The sequence below is a fragment of the Saimiri boliviensis genome, chromosome 6 (genome assembly GCF_048565385.1).
Source record: "Saimiri boliviensis isolate mSaiBol1 chromosome 6, mSaiBol1.pri, whole genome shotgun sequence".
Lineage (NCBI taxonomy): Eukaryota > Metazoa > Chordata > Mammalia > Primates > Cebidae > Saimiri > Saimiri boliviensis.
This window is the reverse complement of record NC_133454.1, coordinates 120,069,852-120,087,878: the sequence shown is the minus strand read 5'-3', so window position 1 is coordinate 120,087,878 and position 18,027 is coordinate 120,069,852. Positions and strand designations below refer to the sequence as shown.

The window sequence follows — 18,027 nt, the reverse complement described above, 5'->3', positions numbered from 1 at the left end:
TGGGAGCGAGCGAATCGCAGCACATGGGCTGCCCCCTCCGCCCCGCCGGGTCCTAGTGCCCTACGGATCCCCAACCCCAGCGCGCTCCGGCGACTCAGGTCGGGAGGACCGCCACGTGCCTGGAGGCAATAGAGGGTGGCTACCTCTGCCAGGAGGGACTCGGTGAGTTCTGCGGCTCCCTCTCAGAAGCTCCTGACCAGGGAAGAAAAAGCCACTTCCTCTGCCTCACCCCCACAAACAGCTCACCTGTGAAGGCATCTGACACCTGAATCAGAAACAGAATTCAGGGACATATGGGATAGGAGCTGCAGGGACAGAAGGGAAAGGAGGGGGCCAAATGGGGCCAGACGCCAACCACCTGAGCCTGCCCTGACAAGAGCCCTGGGCCACCGCCGTGGAGGAAGGGCTCCAGGTGCGGGCAGCTCTAGTCTCTTTCCCAGCCCCACCTGGGGAGCGGACTTCGGAGGCTGCTCAACACTCAGGAGGGAAGGCCGGCCTCAGGGGTCCTGGCCCAGCGTTGCCCACCAGGCAGTTTGGGGAGAGGCCCAGAGCAGGGGCCCCAGCTGCACACTCTCATGGCCTGGGCAGCTTGCAAAGAAAAACCTTTTGCCCTCTGCAAAACTGATCCAGCCTGTGAGCCGACTAGGAACCTTGGCGCAGGAAACAACTCAGCTGGCTGGTGAAGGGGCGAGCAGGCGAGTCTTCTCCAGGGTGCCCATCCACCCCAAAACACCGCAGGGAAGGGGTGCCCCTTCCACACATTTCCATCAGTGCTAGCCCTTCCTACGTTTTCAAACAGAGGCATGCCTTCCTCATTCCTCCCGCTGCTGAAGGGAAGGGTACCTGGTACCAGCCTGCCTTTTCAGCTTTCCTCTCTGCCAGCTTCACACTGCCCCCACAGGGAGAAGTCGGGAGGCGGAGCTGCACTACAGAAATGGGTCTAGCAGTAGAGGAGACACTGAAGCGATCCAGACTTGGAGTAAATACATTTTATTCAGAACAAGATAATAAAATAGCGTGCACTTTATTTAAAACCAACCAAGCGCTGATAAAAATATATATCACTGCAGCTGTGATTCCACATCAAACCTGAACAGTAAGAATTGGGCATTTACTCTTCACATCATGTGACAGGCCTGGCAGAGGAGGACACCCACCTCCACCAGAGCCTCGAAGGAAGAAGTGGCTCCTGACCACCAAGATGGGGCGCCATGGTGGAAAGGGGCAGCTGGCAGCTCACCCTGCTCTCCGCAGACCACTCGAAAGAAGAGGAGCTGCCTGCGTTCCTCCTGGGCTGCAGGGGCGGGCACTGGTCAGCAGCTCCTTCTCGGTTGCAGGGAGTGGAGCAACAGTAGAGAATTACATGCAGTTGTGCAAACAAGAAGGTGGGTGGGTCCTCCTTCCTCCTTCAGGGTCTCTGAAACCCCCACAGGGCATATGATGCCCAGCAAGGTCCCACTTGCAGGCACATGCCTGCAAAGCAGCAGCCGCCTTTGGCTTTGGCTGACGGGGAATCAAGATTCTGAGAGTGACTGCCCTTTTCTTGACACAAAGCAGCCACAGAGCGCTTTCCTACAGACAGTACGGCAGAGGGCCCTGCTGGCTCGGATTAAGGCACTTATAACAGACACAAGGTATATCCTCCTCTTCCCCCAGCCCCCGCAGGCCTCAGGGGACCCTGTTTCTCTCCCCCCACTTTATCCTCAGGTCCCATCACCCCTGCCCCTCCCCACTGCTGGGCCATGAAGAGGACAGGAGCATGCCTTAAAGGACCATGGTTTGGTGGGAGGACAGGGTAGGAGGAAGAGGAAAACAGAAGGGAGCTGGAGCCTGGGCCAGGGAGCAACTTCAGGACAGGAGAGCAAGAGCCAAGGCAGCAGCAGAGGGAAGCCAGTTCAGTCACGAGAGACCAATGGCAGTGATGTTTGCTGGCGCAGATGCAGAAGCCAGAAGGGAGGCCCCTCCAACCTGCCCTGGTGAGGCAGGCTGGGAGCAGAGAGAGGGTTAAGAGAGCCAACCCCAGAGAACCTCAGAAGACAGGGCCGAAAAGCACTGGCAAGGGGAATGGCCTTTCTCTTTTTCTCTTGGCTATGTGGGCTGGGGCAGGGATCAAGGTTCTGAAGGTTCGGAGACAGGGCAAGAAAAGGGCAGGGGGCTGGCAGGAGGGCTGTGTGGCCCCGATGCAGCTCAGCTCTTTGGTATGACACAGTGGGTGTGCGGGGCATCCTGCTCACTCCTCCTCCACGCTGCGGGCCCCCTTGGCTGCTCGCCTCTGGCGCCAGCGCAGCTCCTCCACCTGGCGCTCCAACCCTCGCACCTTGGCCTCCAGTTGGGCCCCAGAGACCCGGGAGCCAGTGAGCCGGCTCAGCAGGGCGTAGAGGATCAGCAAGGCCAGGAGTAGCACGGCCCGGGTGGAAGGGTCGGGCACCGACCTCACCAGGGCCACAAAGCCGGCTAGGAAGATGACAAGCTTCAGGCCCCACAGGATCCGCCCCAGCAAAGCCAAGACCAAGCCGAGGAGCAGGGACACCAGCCAGTAGATGACCAGGGCCCCTGCTCCCCACAGCAGGAAGGTCTGGACCTGGTCAGGGCTGAGCTTCAGGCCCTGGGCGAGGTAATCACCTGGAAGCCAAGAGAGTCACAGAGTCAGGCAACCTGGAGGAGAGGTGAGGGGAGAGCGGGGCCAGCGCTGAAAGGGTGCTAGCCACACTGCAAAGGAGCAGGCTGTCCCCGCAGACTTAGAGTAATAGGGGTTGGAATCTCAGCTCTGATTCTTGCTAGCTGAGACCCTGAATAGGTAACTTGCTTTTGTTGAGCTGCAGTTTCATTTACTAAATGGGAACAATTCTACTGCCTCCCTGGGCTGTGGCTAGCAATTAAATGAGATACTACAGCTCAGCATGATTGATGCCTGATAGGAAGTGAACAACTGGCACATGGTGGTGGTGGTAGTAGTTCTTTTTTTTCGGGGGGGGGGGGTCTGGGTGGGACAGGGTCTTGCTTTGTCACCCAGGCTGGAGTGCAGTGGCGTGATCCAGGAGATCTGCAACTTCTACTGGGTTCAAGCGATCCTCCCACCTCACCTCCCAAGTAGCTGGGACCACAGACACCGCTACCATGCTTGGCTAATTTTTTCTATAGAGACCGTCTCACTATATTGCCCAGGCTGGTCTCGAACTTCAGGCCTCAAGTGATCCTCCTGCTTTGGCCTCCCAAAGCGCTGGGATAACAGGTGTGAGTCACCACACCTGGCCATGGTTAGTTCTCGGCTTGCTTTTAGGCCACGTCTCTGTGGAAACCTGGGAAGGGTAAAGCAACTTGGGGAAAAGGCTAGACCCCGACAAAGATGAACTCCCCCAAGTAGGAAAGTACAGGCAAAGCTCCGGCTGACTACCCAGTGCTCCAACACTTACCAGCTAGCCCCAAGGCATTCAGCAGCTGTGCCACGATCCCAGACAGAGCAAAGAAGGCCACAGAAATGGCCGATGACACGGCCCACATGACTTGGGACGATGACTGTGGAAACAACGTGGAGTGAGATCATAATTAACAACGCTTCTCACCTTCAGGCCTGATCACCGTTGTCCAGGCAAGGACTGCAGGAATGTCCCCAACCTGTTTCTCACCCAGTGGTGACGGGCCTTGGGCCTGGCTGAGGGGTCCCTTCCACATCCACCTTCTAGTGTTCAGGGATGGCCAAGAGGCCATCTCTCCTTCCTGAATGGGAAACCAGGGCATCTGGGACTTAATTTAACTGCTCTGCTGGGATACTCTGGAGGGAGTAGTACGTGTACTTGTGTGTGAATGACAGAGACAATCAAATAGTTTTAGTAGTCACCCTATAAAACTGGAGCCCTGTTAGCTGTCCCGGGAGTCATGAAGGTGCGTGGAGAACATCTGTAAAGGGATAGGATGTTTCAATGAAAAAAGAGCCTAGACTAGATTACAGATTTAATAAATGACTGTCTCAGCCCTTCAGTCCAGCCTATCAAAAGTATGTGATACCACGCTTGGGAGGCCACTAGGTAAAAAAGACAACCCTGCCTTAGGCTCCCAATAAGCCCACCCCACTTCTACAGGTAAAGGAATGGATTGAGGACTTGGTATTTTGCCATTTCAAGATCCGAAGTCATATTTAGACCAAAGTGAGACTCTACAGTCACCCAGTAACATGGGTTTATAAAGATGGCTCATTTCCCAGCCTTTCTGGCAAAGAAAGGGCAGGAGTCAGGAAAAGATAGGGATGGAGCTCAAAGGCCCTCAGATAGAAATAACGAGGAATTCAAAGACAAAGGCTGTGTGCTACTTTTTGTGGAGTTTGGGACTCTCTGGACCAGAGAAGATGTGGAACCGAGATAAGGCGGCCGATACCAACCTCTCTTTGATCTTTCCTCAATGCGTGTAGTCACCCAGGGACCACCTTCCTTACCTCTGCTACTATGTGCATGGTCTCCGGCCCAATCCAGGCGTCCGCTGTCCCCCGCACAGACTGACCTATCTGGGTCAAGAAATCAGCTGGGGGCTCTCTCTTCTTCTTCTGCTGGCCTGGTGGTGCAAAGTCTCGATGGGACTGAGCCAGTGCTGAGTGGAGGAGGATGAGGGCCGTGAGGACCATCAGGATGGCTTTGAACAGATGCCTTCTCCATGGTGAACAGATGCCAGAGGCTGCCATGACTGGGTCTGCCAGGAGAGGAGCACATGGTGAGCTGAGTGCCATGGTATACACTCTCACCCTCCCAGCTCTGATTATCCCAACATCCTCTCCACCCCTGCCCCCAGTAAGCATCAAGCCAACCCTTGAAAGAAAGCGTTGTTAGCTGAGAGAGGAAGGACTGGGACTTCCAATTTAAGCTGGGCACAACCATCTGACTCACAGGTTCCTCTTTCACATTCTTTACCACTTGCATGTTAATTAACTGGCAAGTATTATTCAACACTTTAGAGTGGGTGAGAAGATCTCTCTAAGGTTTGTGCCAGTTCTAAAAATCTGAGGGCTTGTCCCTGTATCTTAGGTGCTATGGGCATAAAAGAATTATGAGACTCAATAAAGGTTCTGTCCCAAGAAGCTTATAATCTACTTAAGATCAAGCTGATATAAAAAACAACTTAAAAATAGCACACAAGTAGGATTACTGCCATATAACGGTATAAAGAAAAGTGCTCAGTTATGGGCTCCAACAAGAATAACTGCACATATGCCATCTTCCCTGCAGGACCTTCATGTGAAGTGGCTCTTATCCTCCTGGCACCTATTGGTACAGGTGAGAAGAAACTGAGACTCAGATTTTCCCATGGTCACTGGGCTACACAGGAAGGCCAGGATTTGAACCCAAGTGTCTGCTTCCAAATCCCATCTTCGTTAGGAGTCAAGCTATATCATGGGTGTCAACCATGGCTGCTCACTGGAATCACCTGGAAGCTTCACAAGTACTGATGTCTGTGTCCAAGCCTGGAGCTTCTGATGTCACTGTCTGGGTGTGGCCTAGCCTTACACCTGCAAAAGCTCCCTAGGTGGTTCCACGTGCAAAGTTGAGAACCACTGATACAGAGTGACCTCACCCCCCTCCAACCCCAATGTAGGCGCTATGGTTTGAAGAACAAACCACAGAGAACAAAACTCATGTTCAAATTTAACTGTCCTTGGACTGCCTGCAGAGCCTGGGAGCTCCCAGCCCAGCCAAGGATGTTGGATATCATGGTCCTCAGCACTTCTTTGCCACTCCATCCCCGTCAGTAAAATAGTTTGACCCCTTCCCCACCAAAAAAAAAAAAAAAAAAAAAAGAAAGAAAGAAATTTAATTGCCACAATGATGGTATTAAAAGGTGGGACCTTCAAAAGTGATTAGGTCACAAGGGCTCAGCCCTCATGAATGGATTAACGCCATTATCTTGGGAGTGGCTTAGTTATTATAGGAGTGGAGCTCCTGAGGAAAAGGATGACTTTGGCCTGATTTCCTCTCTCTGTCTCAAGTGTTGGGTTCTGCCTTCTGCCTGTGCCTTCTGCCATAGGATGACCTTTGCCAGAAGCCAACGCCATGCCCTTAGACTTCTCAGCCTCTGGAACTGTGACCCTAATGACTTTCTGTTCATTATAAATTACCCAGTCAGTGGTATTCTGTTATAGCAAGCAGAAAATGGACTAGGACAGTAGGCAAAGGTATAATGAACAACCTTTAAAGAAAGATGATTAATAAAAAGCTAACATTCAGCCAGGTCCTGCCATGTACCACCTAGCTCATTCAATGGCCACAGCAGGCCATCAGGTAGGTGTTGCTATTATCCCCCATTTTATGGATGAAGTAACTGAGGCAGGTTAAGTAATGAGTTGGGGAATCAGCATTTGAATCCAGGAACATTTGACACTGGACCCCTCACATATAGCAACTCTGCTGTACTGTCTCCAACTAAGTCTCAGAAGTGATTTAGAAAGTCATACAGGCTACAGGCCAGGTGCGGTGGCTCACTCCTGTAATCCCAACACTTTGGGAGGCTGAGGTGGGAGGACTGCTTGAGCACAGGAGTTTGAGAGCAGCCTGGGCAACCTAGAGAGATCCTGTCTCTACTAAAAAATAAATAAATAAATAAATAAATAAATAAATTAGCCAGGGAGATGATCCATGATGGCCAAATACGAACAGCTCTGGAGTATAGTTCCCAGCAAGAGCAATGTAGAGGGTGAGTGCCCACCACATTTCCAAACAAATTTTCACTGCCCACAGACCAGCATATTCTCAGGCCAAAAAGCGCCACGAGTTTTCAGCACAGCAGTTTCAGCTGGTGCTAGGTTGGCACACAGAAAACTCACACAAATCTGGGTGGCCGTTTCAACTGGCGCCTGGAACACCTGGGAGATAGAACTGCCCATTCAACTGAAAGAGAGGGGGCAGAGACAGCGAGCCAGGCGATCTGGCTTGGCAGGTACCACCCCCATAAAACAGGCAATCTGAAACGCTCTGGATTGAGAGTTTCGCAGCAAGCTCAGCTGGATCCCGGACGGTTCTGCTCAGTGCGGGGAAGGGCGATGACCACTACCGAGGCAGTTACCTCAGCAGCTGGGCAGAGCCTGCGGCAGCTCAGCAACACCTCTGCTAGCAGACCGTGACTAGACTACTCCATGTGGGGCAGGGCATCTGAGAAAAAAGGCAGCAGCATGACAGGAACTTATAAATAAGGCCGACCTTCCTAGGATAAGGCACCTTGGAAAAGAGGTGGTTATGAGTTCCACTGCAGCAGACTTAACTGCACGGAATAATGGAGCTCCCAGCACAGCACTTGAGCTCCTATAAGGGACAGACTGTCTCCTAAGGCAGCTCTCTGACCCACGTATACCCAAAGAGACACCTCATAAAGGAGAGCACAGGCTGACATCTGACAGGTACCCTTCTGAGACGAAGATAACAGAAGAAGAAACTGGCAGCAGCCCTTACTGTTCTGCAGCCCCCGCGGGTGATCCCCAGGCAAGTAGGGTTTGGAGTGGACCTCCAGCAGTCCTACAGCAGAGGGGCCTGACTGTGAGAAGGAAAACTAAGAAACAGAAAGAAATAACTTCATCATCAACAAAAAGGACATCCACTCAGAGACCCCATCTGAAAGTCAACTACAAAGACCACAGGTAGAAAAAGCCACTAAGATGGGAAGAAACCAGCACAAAAAGGATGAAAACACCAAAAACCAGAACGCCTCTCTTCTTCCAAAGGATCACGACTCCTCACCAGCTAGGGATCAAAGATGGGTGGAGCATGAATCTGATGAATTGACAGAAACAGGCTTCAGAAGGTGGGTAATAACAAACTTCTCAGAGCTAAAAAAACATATGCCAACCCAATACAAAGAAACTAAGAACCTAGAAAAAAGGTTAGATGCGACGCTAACTAGAATAAACAGCTTAGAGAAGAATATAAATGACTTGATGGAGTTGAAAAACACAGCATGAGAACCTTGCAAAGCATACACAAGTTTCAACAGCCGAATTGACTAAGCAGAAGAAAGGATATCAGAGATTGAAGATCAACTCAATGAAATAAAACGAGAAGGCAATAGAGAAAAAAGAGTAAAAAGAAATGAACAAAGCCTCCAAGAAATATGGGATTACGTGAAAAGACCTAATCTACGTTTGATAGGTGTACCTGAATGTGATGGACAGAATGAATCCAAGCTGGAAAACACTCTTCAGGATATTATTCAGGAGAACTTCCCCAACCTAGCAAGCCAGGACACCATTCAAGTCCAGGAAATACAGAGAACACCACAAAGATATTCCTCAAGAAGAGCAACCCCAGGGCACATAATCATCAGATTCACCAGGGTTGAAATGAAGGAATAAAATGCTAAGGGCAGCCAGAGAGAAAGGTTGGGTTGCCCACAAAGGGAAGCCCATCAGATGCACAGCAGATCTCTCCGCAGAAACCCTGCAAGCCAGAAGAGAGTGGAGGCAACATTCAGCATCGTTAAAGAAAAGAACTTTCAACCTAGAATTTCATATCTAGCCAAACTAAGCTTCGTAAGTGAAGGAGAAAGAAAATCCTTTATGGACAAGCAAGTGCTGAGAGATTTCGTCACCACTAGGCTTGCCTTACAAGAGCTCCTGAAAAAAGCAGTGAACACAGAAAGGAACAACTCATACCAGCTACTGCAAAAACATACCAAATGGTAAGGACCATCGACACAATGAAAAAAATGTGTCAACTAACAGACGAAATATCCAGCTAGCATCAAAATGGCAGGATCACATTCACACATAACAATATAAACCTTAAATGTAAATGGGCTAAATGCCCCAATCAAAAGACACAGACTGACAAATTGGATAAAAAGTCAAGACCCATCAGTGTGCTGTATTCAGGAAACACATCTCACATGCAAGGACATACATAGGCTCAAAATAAAGGCATAGAGGAAGATTTATCAAGCAAATGGAGAGCGGAAAAACGCAGGAGTCGCAATCCTAGTCTCTGATAAAATGGACTTTAAACCAATGAAGATCAAAAGAGACAAAGAAGGGCATTACATAATGGTAAAAGGATCGATGCATCAAGAAGAGCTAACAATCCTAAATATATACACACTCAATACAGGAGCACCCAGATATATAAAGCAAGTTCTTAACGACCTACACAGAGACTTAGACTCCCACACAATAATAGTGGGAGACTTTAACACTCCACTGTCAATATTAGACAGATCAATGAGACAGAAAATTAACAAGGATATCCCGGACTTGAAATCAGATCTGGACCAAGCAGACCTAATAGACATCTACAGAAACCTCCACCCCAAATCCACAGAATATACATTATTCTGAGCACCACATTGCACCTACTCTAAAATTGACCACATAATTGGAAGTAAATCACTCCTCAGCAAATGCAAAAGAACAGAAATCATAACAGTCTCTCAGACCACAGTGCAATCAAATTAGAACTCAGAATTAAGAAACTAACTCAGAACTTCACAGCTTCATGGAAACTGAACAACTGGCTCCTGAATGTTGACTGGATAAACAATAAAATGAAGGCAGAAATAAAGATGTTCTTTGAAACCAACAGAATGAAGACACAACATACCAGAATCTCTGGGATACATTTAAAGTAGTGTCTAGAGGGAAATTGATAGCAGTAAATGCCCACATGAGAAGCAAGAAAAGATCTAAAATCAACACCCCACCGTCAAAATTGAAAGAGCTAGAAGAGCAAGATCAAAAAAGCTCAAAAGCTAGCAGAAGACAAGAAATAACTAAGACCACAGCAGAACTGAAGGAGATAGACACACAAAAAATCCTTCAAAGAATCAATAAATCCAGAAGCTGGTTTTTCGAAAAGATCAACAAAATAGACTGTTAGCCGGATTAATAAAAAAGAAAAGGGAGAAGAATCAAATAGATGCAATAAAAAACGATAAAGGGGATATCACCACTGATTCCACAGAAATACAAACTACAATCAGAGATTATCACAAACAACTCTATGCACATAAACCAGTAAACCTGGAAGAAATGAATAAATTCCTGGACACTTGCACCCTCCCAAGCCTAAACCAGGAAGAAGTTGAAACCCTGAATAGACCAATGACAAGGGCTGAAGTTGAGGCAGCAATTAATAGCCTACCACCCCAAAAAAGCCCAGGTCCAGACGGGTTCACAGCTGAATTCTACCAGAGTTACAAAGAGGAGCTGCTACCATTCCTTCTGAAACGATTCTAAACAATACAAAAAGAGGGAATCCTTCCCAAATCATTTAATGAGACCAACATCATCCTGATACCAAAACCCAGCAGAGATTCAACAAAAAAAGAAAACTTCAGGCCAATATCCATGATGAACATACATGCAAAAATCTTCAACAGAATACTGGCAAACCGATGGCAACAGCACATCAAAAACCTTATCCAACACAATCAAGTAGGCTTCATTCCAGGGATGCAAGGCTGGTTCAACATACACAAGTCTATAAACGTAATTCACCATATAAACAGAACCAAAGATGAAAAACCACATGATTATCTCAATAGATGCAGAGAAGGCCTTTGACAAAATTCAACAGCCCTTTATGCTAAAAACTCTCAATAAACTAGGTATTGAAGGAAAATATCTCAACACAATAAAAGCTATTTACGACAAACCCACAGCCAATATCATACTGAATGGGCAAAAACTGGAAGCATTCCCTTTGAAATCTGGCACTAGACAAGGATGCCCTCTCTCACCACTCCTATTCAATATAGTATTGGAAGTTCTAGCCAGAGCAATCAGGCAAGAAATAAAGGGTATTCAATTAGGAAAACAGGAAGTCAAATTGTCTCTATTTGCAGGTGACATGATTGTATATTTAGAAGACCCTATCATCTCAGCCCAAAATCTCCTTAAACTGATAAGCAACTTCAGCAAAGTCTCAGGATACAAAATCAATGTGCAGAAATCACAAGCATTTCTATACACCAATAACAGACTAACAGAGAGCCAAATCAAGAATGAACTGCCATTCACAATTGCTACAAAGAGAATAAAATATCTAGGAATACAACTAATAAAGGATGTAAAGGACCTCTTCAAGGAGAACTACAAACCACTGCTCAACGAAATAAGAGAGGACACAAACAGATGGAGAAACATTCCATGTTCATGGTTAGGAAGAATCAATATAATGAAAATGGCCCTACTGCCCAAAGTAATTTATAGATTCGATGCTATCCCCATCAAGCTACCAATGACCTTCTTCACAGAACTGGAAAAAACCACCTAAAATTCATATGGAACCAAAAGAGAGACCACATAGCCAAGAAAATCCTAAGCAAAAAGAACAAAGCTGGAAGCATCACGCTACCTGATTTCAAACTCTATGGTACTGGTACCAAAACAGAGATATAGACCAATGGAACAGAACAGAGGCCTTGGAGGCAACGCCACACATCTACAACCATCTGATCGCTGGCAAACCTGACAAAAACAAGCAATGAGGAAAGGATTCCCTGTTTAATAAATGGTGTTGGGAAAACTAGCTAGCAGTGTACAGAAAGCAGAAACTGGACCCCTTCCTGACACCTTACACTAAAATTAACTCCAGATGGATTAAAGACTTAAATATTACACCTAACACCATAAAAACCCTAGAAGAAAACCTAGGAAAAACCATTCAGGACATAGGCATAGGCAAGGACTTCATGACTAAAACACCAAAAGTATTGGCAACAAAAGTCAAAATAGACAAATGGGACCTAATTAAACTCCAGAGCTTCTGTACAGCAAAAGAAACAATCATTAGAGTGAACCGGCAACCAACAGAATGGGAAAAAATTTTTGCAATCTACCCATCTGACAAAGGGCTAATATCCAGAATCTACAAAGAACTAAAACAGATTTACAAGAAACAAACAAACGCATCCAAAAGTGGGAGAAGGATATGAACAGACACTTTTCAAAGGAAGTTGTATATGAGGCCAACAAACATATGAAAAAATGCTCATCATCACTGATTATGAGAGAAATGCAAATCAAAACCACACTGAGATACTACCTCACACCAGTTAGAATGGCGATCATTAAAAAATCTGGAGACAACAGATGCTGGAGAGGATGTGGAGAAATAGGAACACTTTTACACTGCTGGTGGGAGTGTAAACTAGTTCAACAATTGTGGAAGACAGTGTGGTGATTCTTCAAGGACCTAGAAATAGAAATTCCATTTGACCCAACATCTCATAACTGGGTATATAACCAAAGGATTATAAATCATTCTATTATAAAGACACATGCATATGTATGTTCATAGTGGCACTGTTTACAATAGCAAAGACCTGGCACCAACCCAAATGCCCATCAACGATAGATTGGACAAGGAAAATGTGCCACATATACACCATGGAATACTATGCAGCCATAAAAAGCGATGAGTTTGTGTCCTTTGTAGGGACATGGGATGAATCTGGAAACCATAATTCTCAGCAAACTGACACAAGAACACAAAATCAAACACTGCATGTTCTCACTCATAGGCAGGTGTTGAACAATGAGAACACATGGACACAGGAAGGGGAGCATCACACACCGGGGTCTATTGCGGGGGGCCAAGGGATAGACAGCGGGGGGATATGTTGGGGAGGAATAATATGGAGCAAAATGCCAGATGTAGGTGACAGGGGGATGGAGGCAGCAAACCACATTGCCATGTGCGTACCTATGCAACAATCCTGCATGATCTGCACATGTACCCCAGAACCTAAAGTACAATAAAAAATAAAAAATAAAAAAAATAAAATTTTGTTAAAAAAAAATAATAAATTAGCCAGGTATGGTGGTGTGTGACTGTATTCCCAGCTACTTGGGAGTCTAAGACAGAAGGATCACTTGAGCCCAGGAGGTCACAGCTGCAGTGAGCTATGATCATGACACTGTACCCTATCCTGGGCGACAGAGCAAGACTAAAAAAAAGTCACACAACAGATTATTCATGAGTTAAAATAAACTTGGCATCTACCAATCATCTCAGTGAGTTACTGGTGAAAATTACCTAACAACTTTGTGCTCTCCGCTCTGGTCTTGACTAACACAATGCCACAGACAAGTTAAGACCCCACAAGTACCAACTCATCGAAGCCGGTAAGGATCAGCCAAGAAAAAAGTACGTAAGTTCATCTTCTATTTGCCACTGTGCTTGAGAAATGTCAGCACCGGCAAATTCCCTGTTCTCCTCCAGGCTCAGAAAGGAACCTGGAACTCCAGGAGTTTTCATGATTCAGACCCGATGATCAGAGGCTAAGCCACGCCCCTAGAGGTAGGGGCGGTCCGGTTTTGTTCATGCAATTACCCAGGCACTCAGGGAGTTGACCATAAATCCAGAGCCAAGAGGATGGAAGACAGGGAATAGATGGCTGTTCCCATTCTTGCTTAGTGGGAAGGAGGAGTCTAGGAAAGGGTCCTAAAAATACTACATTTAGGGTACTTTCTGGCCCAGAAACAGCAGCTCTAAGCCCTTCCTGAGGCCTGGAGGGTCAAGCAAGGCAGAAAAACATGCAATTCGTGAGAAGGCCCTCAGGCTGGGAAAGGCTTCTACTCTCTTTGGCACAAATCAAGAACCAGATGGTTCCTGCCTGCCCGTGGTCAGCGATGAGGAAAGCACTGGTCATTCCTGAGCCATCTGGGCCATGACCATGCTGGGCACTTAAAGAGCAGGGTTGCTCTCTTGGGTTGGATCCTTTATCCAAGGACCTCCACCAGGAGGGATCAAATGTCCTCTCCTCCGCCCCAGGAGATTCGGGTGCCATGAGCTGTTCCTCCCACAGCAGCCTGACTTGTTCTGTGCCAGCCTCAACCTTCCAGTGGCCACCTGCCCCAGTTAAGGGAGCTAGGAGACCTTGAAATAAGCCCTCTACCAGTGAGGGTGGCATTGTCATGCCAGCTGATGTTCTCAAGTGCACCAGAAACCAAATCAAACAGGACTGTGTGGTGAACCCTAGGGAGATAATGAGTGCGGAGAGTGGCTGGCTGGTCTGCTTTTTCAAATTCTTTTCTTTTCTTTTTTTTTTTTTGAGACAGAGTCTCGCTCTGTTGCCCAGGCTGGAGCGTGGCATGATCTCGGCTCACTGCAACCTCCGCACAATTCTCCAGCAATTCTCCTGCCTCAGCCTCCAGAGTGGCTGGGACTACAGGTGCCTGCCACCATGCCGGGCTAACTTTTATATCAGTAGAGACAGGGTGTCACCATATTGGCCAGGCTGGTCTCAAACTCCTGACCTCGTGATCTGCCTGCCTCGGCCTCCCAAAGTGTTGGGATTACAGGCGTGAGCCACCACACCCGGCCTCAAATTGTTTTTAACAGGTTTCCTTCTCATTTTTGTCCAGGTGAATCTCAGGCAGTATGGACTCACTGCTATTATGCCTCCTCATTTTGGCCTAATCAAATACTTTGACTAAAGGCCTGGCAACAGTCTCAGACTCTCAGAGGAGGAAGCATGTCTTAAGCTTCTTCACCTTCTGCAATGCCTGGCCTCAGACAAATAATAGGCATTCAATAACAACTAATAATAAAAATTGTATACATGTATGTTATAAAATTGTATACATATATGTTATAATAATTTTTGTGCCGTGCTTTACAATTTACAAAGTACTTGTTACTTCATCACTTCGTCTAATTCTAGCAACAATCTTTTAAGGTATTATTACCCTCTTCATTTTACTCAGAAAAGTATGGCTTAGAGAGGTTGAGTGACTTATCCAACCTCACACAGCAGAGCTGGGACTTGACTCCAGTACCCAGGATCTCAATCTTGCCTTTTTGCTTGTCCCATAGCCGAGTGCTGCCTTGATAAGACACAGTCCCTGCCCTCAAGGAGCTGAAGGTCATCAACAAGCTCAAAGTGGAAGGACATCCAGACTCCCCGGAGGGAACACATACCAGGAGATCATCTGCCTTCTGGGCTTACAGGCCATGGTTTTGTACCAAGAGGTATGAGAGGACAGCAGAAGCTGAGGGATAAAACCTGTCACTTCTGCTCGGCGGCTGCAACATGGCTCAGGTGGGTCTGGAGAGCCCAGCCTCGCTGGGGACACAGCTTTACTGTGTTAGTGAGAAGGCACCACTGCGTATGTTTACTGTGGTTTGCTGCAAGGGTAGGGTGGGGCATTTTGCGCCCCCTCCCTCCCCCCCCACCAAGGCTCCTTCCTCGTCTTCTCTTTCCTTCTGTTAGTTTCATTTCATGCTATGAATCACCAGGTGGCAGGAGAGGCGGCAAAAAGTGCCCTCTGCTGGCTCTGACTGTCCCGCCGCTGCTCATAGCTGCCCCTAAGGTTCTCAACTCTGGCTGCCCATCCGAACTGGCTGTGCAGCCTGTTCAACGAGGATGTCTGCCCCACCCAGCGCTACTTACTCAGACTTTTCCAGAGGGGCTCAGCCCTTTGTTTTGCAAAGCTCCCTAGGAATTTCTGATGCATAGCCAGCACCTCAGGGAAAAGTCTACTCTAAGCAAAGCTTCAAAAGTGCAGCAGCTATAAAGGACTCCAGACTTCCGTTCCAGGCTCAATATGCCAGACTAGAAGCCACTACCTTTAAGCCTGTTATTTCACCCTTCTGAGTTGCAGTCTCCTCAAAAGTAAAAGGGAGTGAAGCCAGGTTAAGAGTAGCTGCAATGAGTGAAGATATTTCTGCAGCAAGCGCTTTGTGAACTATTACCACTGACTATATATCCTAGCATAATTTAGCAGCTTATCAACCTGCCTTTCCAATTAGACTGAGAGCCTCCCGGTTAAATTTGACATCTTGGAATCCCCAGCGCCTAGTAGGAAAGATGACTAATAAACGCTTGTTAAATGAATATTAGCGAGCCGCCAAGAAACCGTGAGGGTAGAAAGAGAAAGTCATGGAGAGGTGAGGAGGGAGGTTATTTTAATAGTAGATCCAAATATACAGCAGCCACACGAGAAGCACAGCTGAGTCTACAGGAAGGTACTAAACAGGGCGAAGCCGCCACTGCAGAGAATGAAGTCAGCGTCCTGGCAGGTTGGGGGCAGCTCCCACTAAACCCCTGACAGCTGCTGCCCAGCAACTGTTTGGGGGCAGGGCGACAGCAAAGGGGCAGCTTCCCGGCCGCTCCGCGCCCTTCCTAGCGCCCAACCTCCCGGACACAGGGTGTCAGTGGCATGTGCTATTTCGAACGTCGCGTCCCCTGCCAAGCGCTGCGGGGTGGCGTCGCTGGCAAGAGACGAGGCGCGACCCAAGAGTTTGGGAGCCACCCCCCCCCGAGGGGCTCGAGCCGAGGCTGCAGGAGGCTGGGCGGTGGGTCGGGGCTCGGGGGCTCGAGCTTGGCGCTGGCCTGGTCCCCACGCCAGGGAGCCGCTCCACCCGCGCCGGACCTCAGAACCCTGCTGCAACCCTCTTCTCCCCGGAAACGTGCGCTTGCCGGGTTGCCTAGAAACGACGCCCCCGGTTGCATAGCAACGAGGTTCCGGGTCCCGGGTTTGTTTCGCCCTCCGGGCGCGCGGACCCCTCCTCACTCGGACCCTCTAGGCCTCGCGGCTCCGCCTGGTCCCGCCTACAGCGGCTGCTGCCGACCCTTCCCGCGTGCTATCCCGCATTCCGGCCTCGGCCCGCACTCACCTTTCTCAGGCCACTGCTATCTTTCACGTGCGACTTCACTAAAACGCGCCACCAAACCCGCGCCTCGACGCTGGGCGTTGGTTTACCGTCTGCGCATGCACGAGGCGGGAGGAGCTCGGAGACGAGCCGGCCTCGCTCCCAGCCGAAGCTGCTGCCGAGAGCGCATGCGCCTCGCCTTATCTATTGCGTTTCTTTTTCCCCACGCAAGCATTCCCACCAAGAGTGGGATCGGAAGTTCCAGCTGGGAACGGAAGTCTCTGACTGAAAAGGGGAAATAAGTGACTATATCTGGGCTGTAGAATGGGAACACTGGATGTTTGAACTCTGGGTGGAAGCTAATCCCGTTCTTGCCACCGCCTGGCATTTTGGGTAATGTAGTTCTCTGGCTACAAATGTTCCTTGGGGCATTGTGGGAAATGTAGTTCTAACCGGGCTGCTAACCAGTACCCGGTCTTCCTAGAAACTTCACGCTGAAAAGGCACAAAAGAGAAAGGTATTAAAGGAGCAATTAAAGGCACACTGCGCTTCGAAAACTCGTGCGCTCCCTCAGAGAGCAAATTCATACCTGAACACAGCAGACTCCCAAATGTTAGCTCAGAATTTTAGAGGAGAGGAGCAAACTCCCACTCCCCTTTTCTGCCACAAAGGCGGTGATAGGGACAGGGGATCAGATAAATGCTAAGTAGAAAAGGGCGGGTCCCTGGTGAAACCCCACCGTCAAGTCAAAAAGCCTGAAACTGGCCCAAAGTGATAACTTCTATCCCTATTTTTCCAGTCGAATGTTGCCTTTTCCTAAACCACCCACGGCTTTGCCTTGCCCTATCCTGTGCCTATAAAGACCCCAGGCTCATCCGGCAGAGAGGAGAAGCAGGTGGACGAGGGGACGGCCATGGCTGGACATCAGAGAGAAGCAGCTTGTCTTCAGAGGGACAGCTTGAGGCATAACTTTGGTGAAGAATCTGGCTACAGACTGCTGGACTTCAGAGGACTGCATACCCGCCTGCCCTGCCCCCCCTTTTCAGCTCCCCTTCCGGCGGAAAGCCACTTTCATCAGCAATGAAATCCCTGGGATTTACCATCCTTTAATTTGTTCGTACAACTTTATTTTTCCTGGACGCTGGACAAGAGCTTGGGAGTCACGAGTGTGGGTACAAAGGTTGTCATGCTGGCCCTTTGCCGTCACTGGTGAAGGTCAACTGTGGGCCCACTAAGCTGTCAACACTTAAGGTGTCCACGGATGGCAGAGCCCAAAGAGCACTGTAACAAGCCCCCTGGGCTTCGGGAGTCTCAGGCACCCGGCTTGGACGCTGCCACAGGGCCTGCGTGGAGTTTGCTCTGGCACGGTTCAGCTCCTACATCCATTTACCTGCATGTTCCCTCCAATGAAGGGTGGAACGCAGTGAATCTGAGTGAATGGAGTTTGATCCCACCCGTGCCTAAA

At 48.6% G+C, this 18,027-nt stretch overlaps 1 protein-coding gene across 2 annotated transcripts; it reads right to left on the bottom strand.

Moving 5' to 3' along the window:
* Nucleotides 1–2,147: 2,147 nt before the first annotated feature.
* TMEM109 (transmembrane protein 109) lies at nucleotides 2,148–16,842 on the bottom strand. Of its 2 annotated transcripts, XM_039470454.2 has the most exons (5): nucleotides 16,587–16,842; nucleotides 4,430–4,680; nucleotides 3,414–3,516; nucleotides 2,571–2,622; nucleotides 2,148–2,525 (listed from the first exon to the last, which is right to left on the bottom strand). In XM_039470454.2, the coding sequence occupies exons 2-5, from the start codon at nucleotides 4,670–4,672 to the stop codon at nucleotides 2,231–2,233; spliced, it is 693 nt and encodes a 230-aa protein (XP_039326388.1). In that variant the 5' UTR covers nucleotides 4,673–4,680; nucleotides 16,587–16,842; the 3' UTR covers nucleotides 2,148–2,230. The 2 variants fall into 2 exon arrangements, with proteins under 2 accessions (XP_039326388.1, XP_003920240.2); XM_003920191.4 differs by having other exon boundaries at nucleotides 2,148–2,622.
* Nucleotides 16,843–18,027: the final 1,185 nt, after the last annotated feature.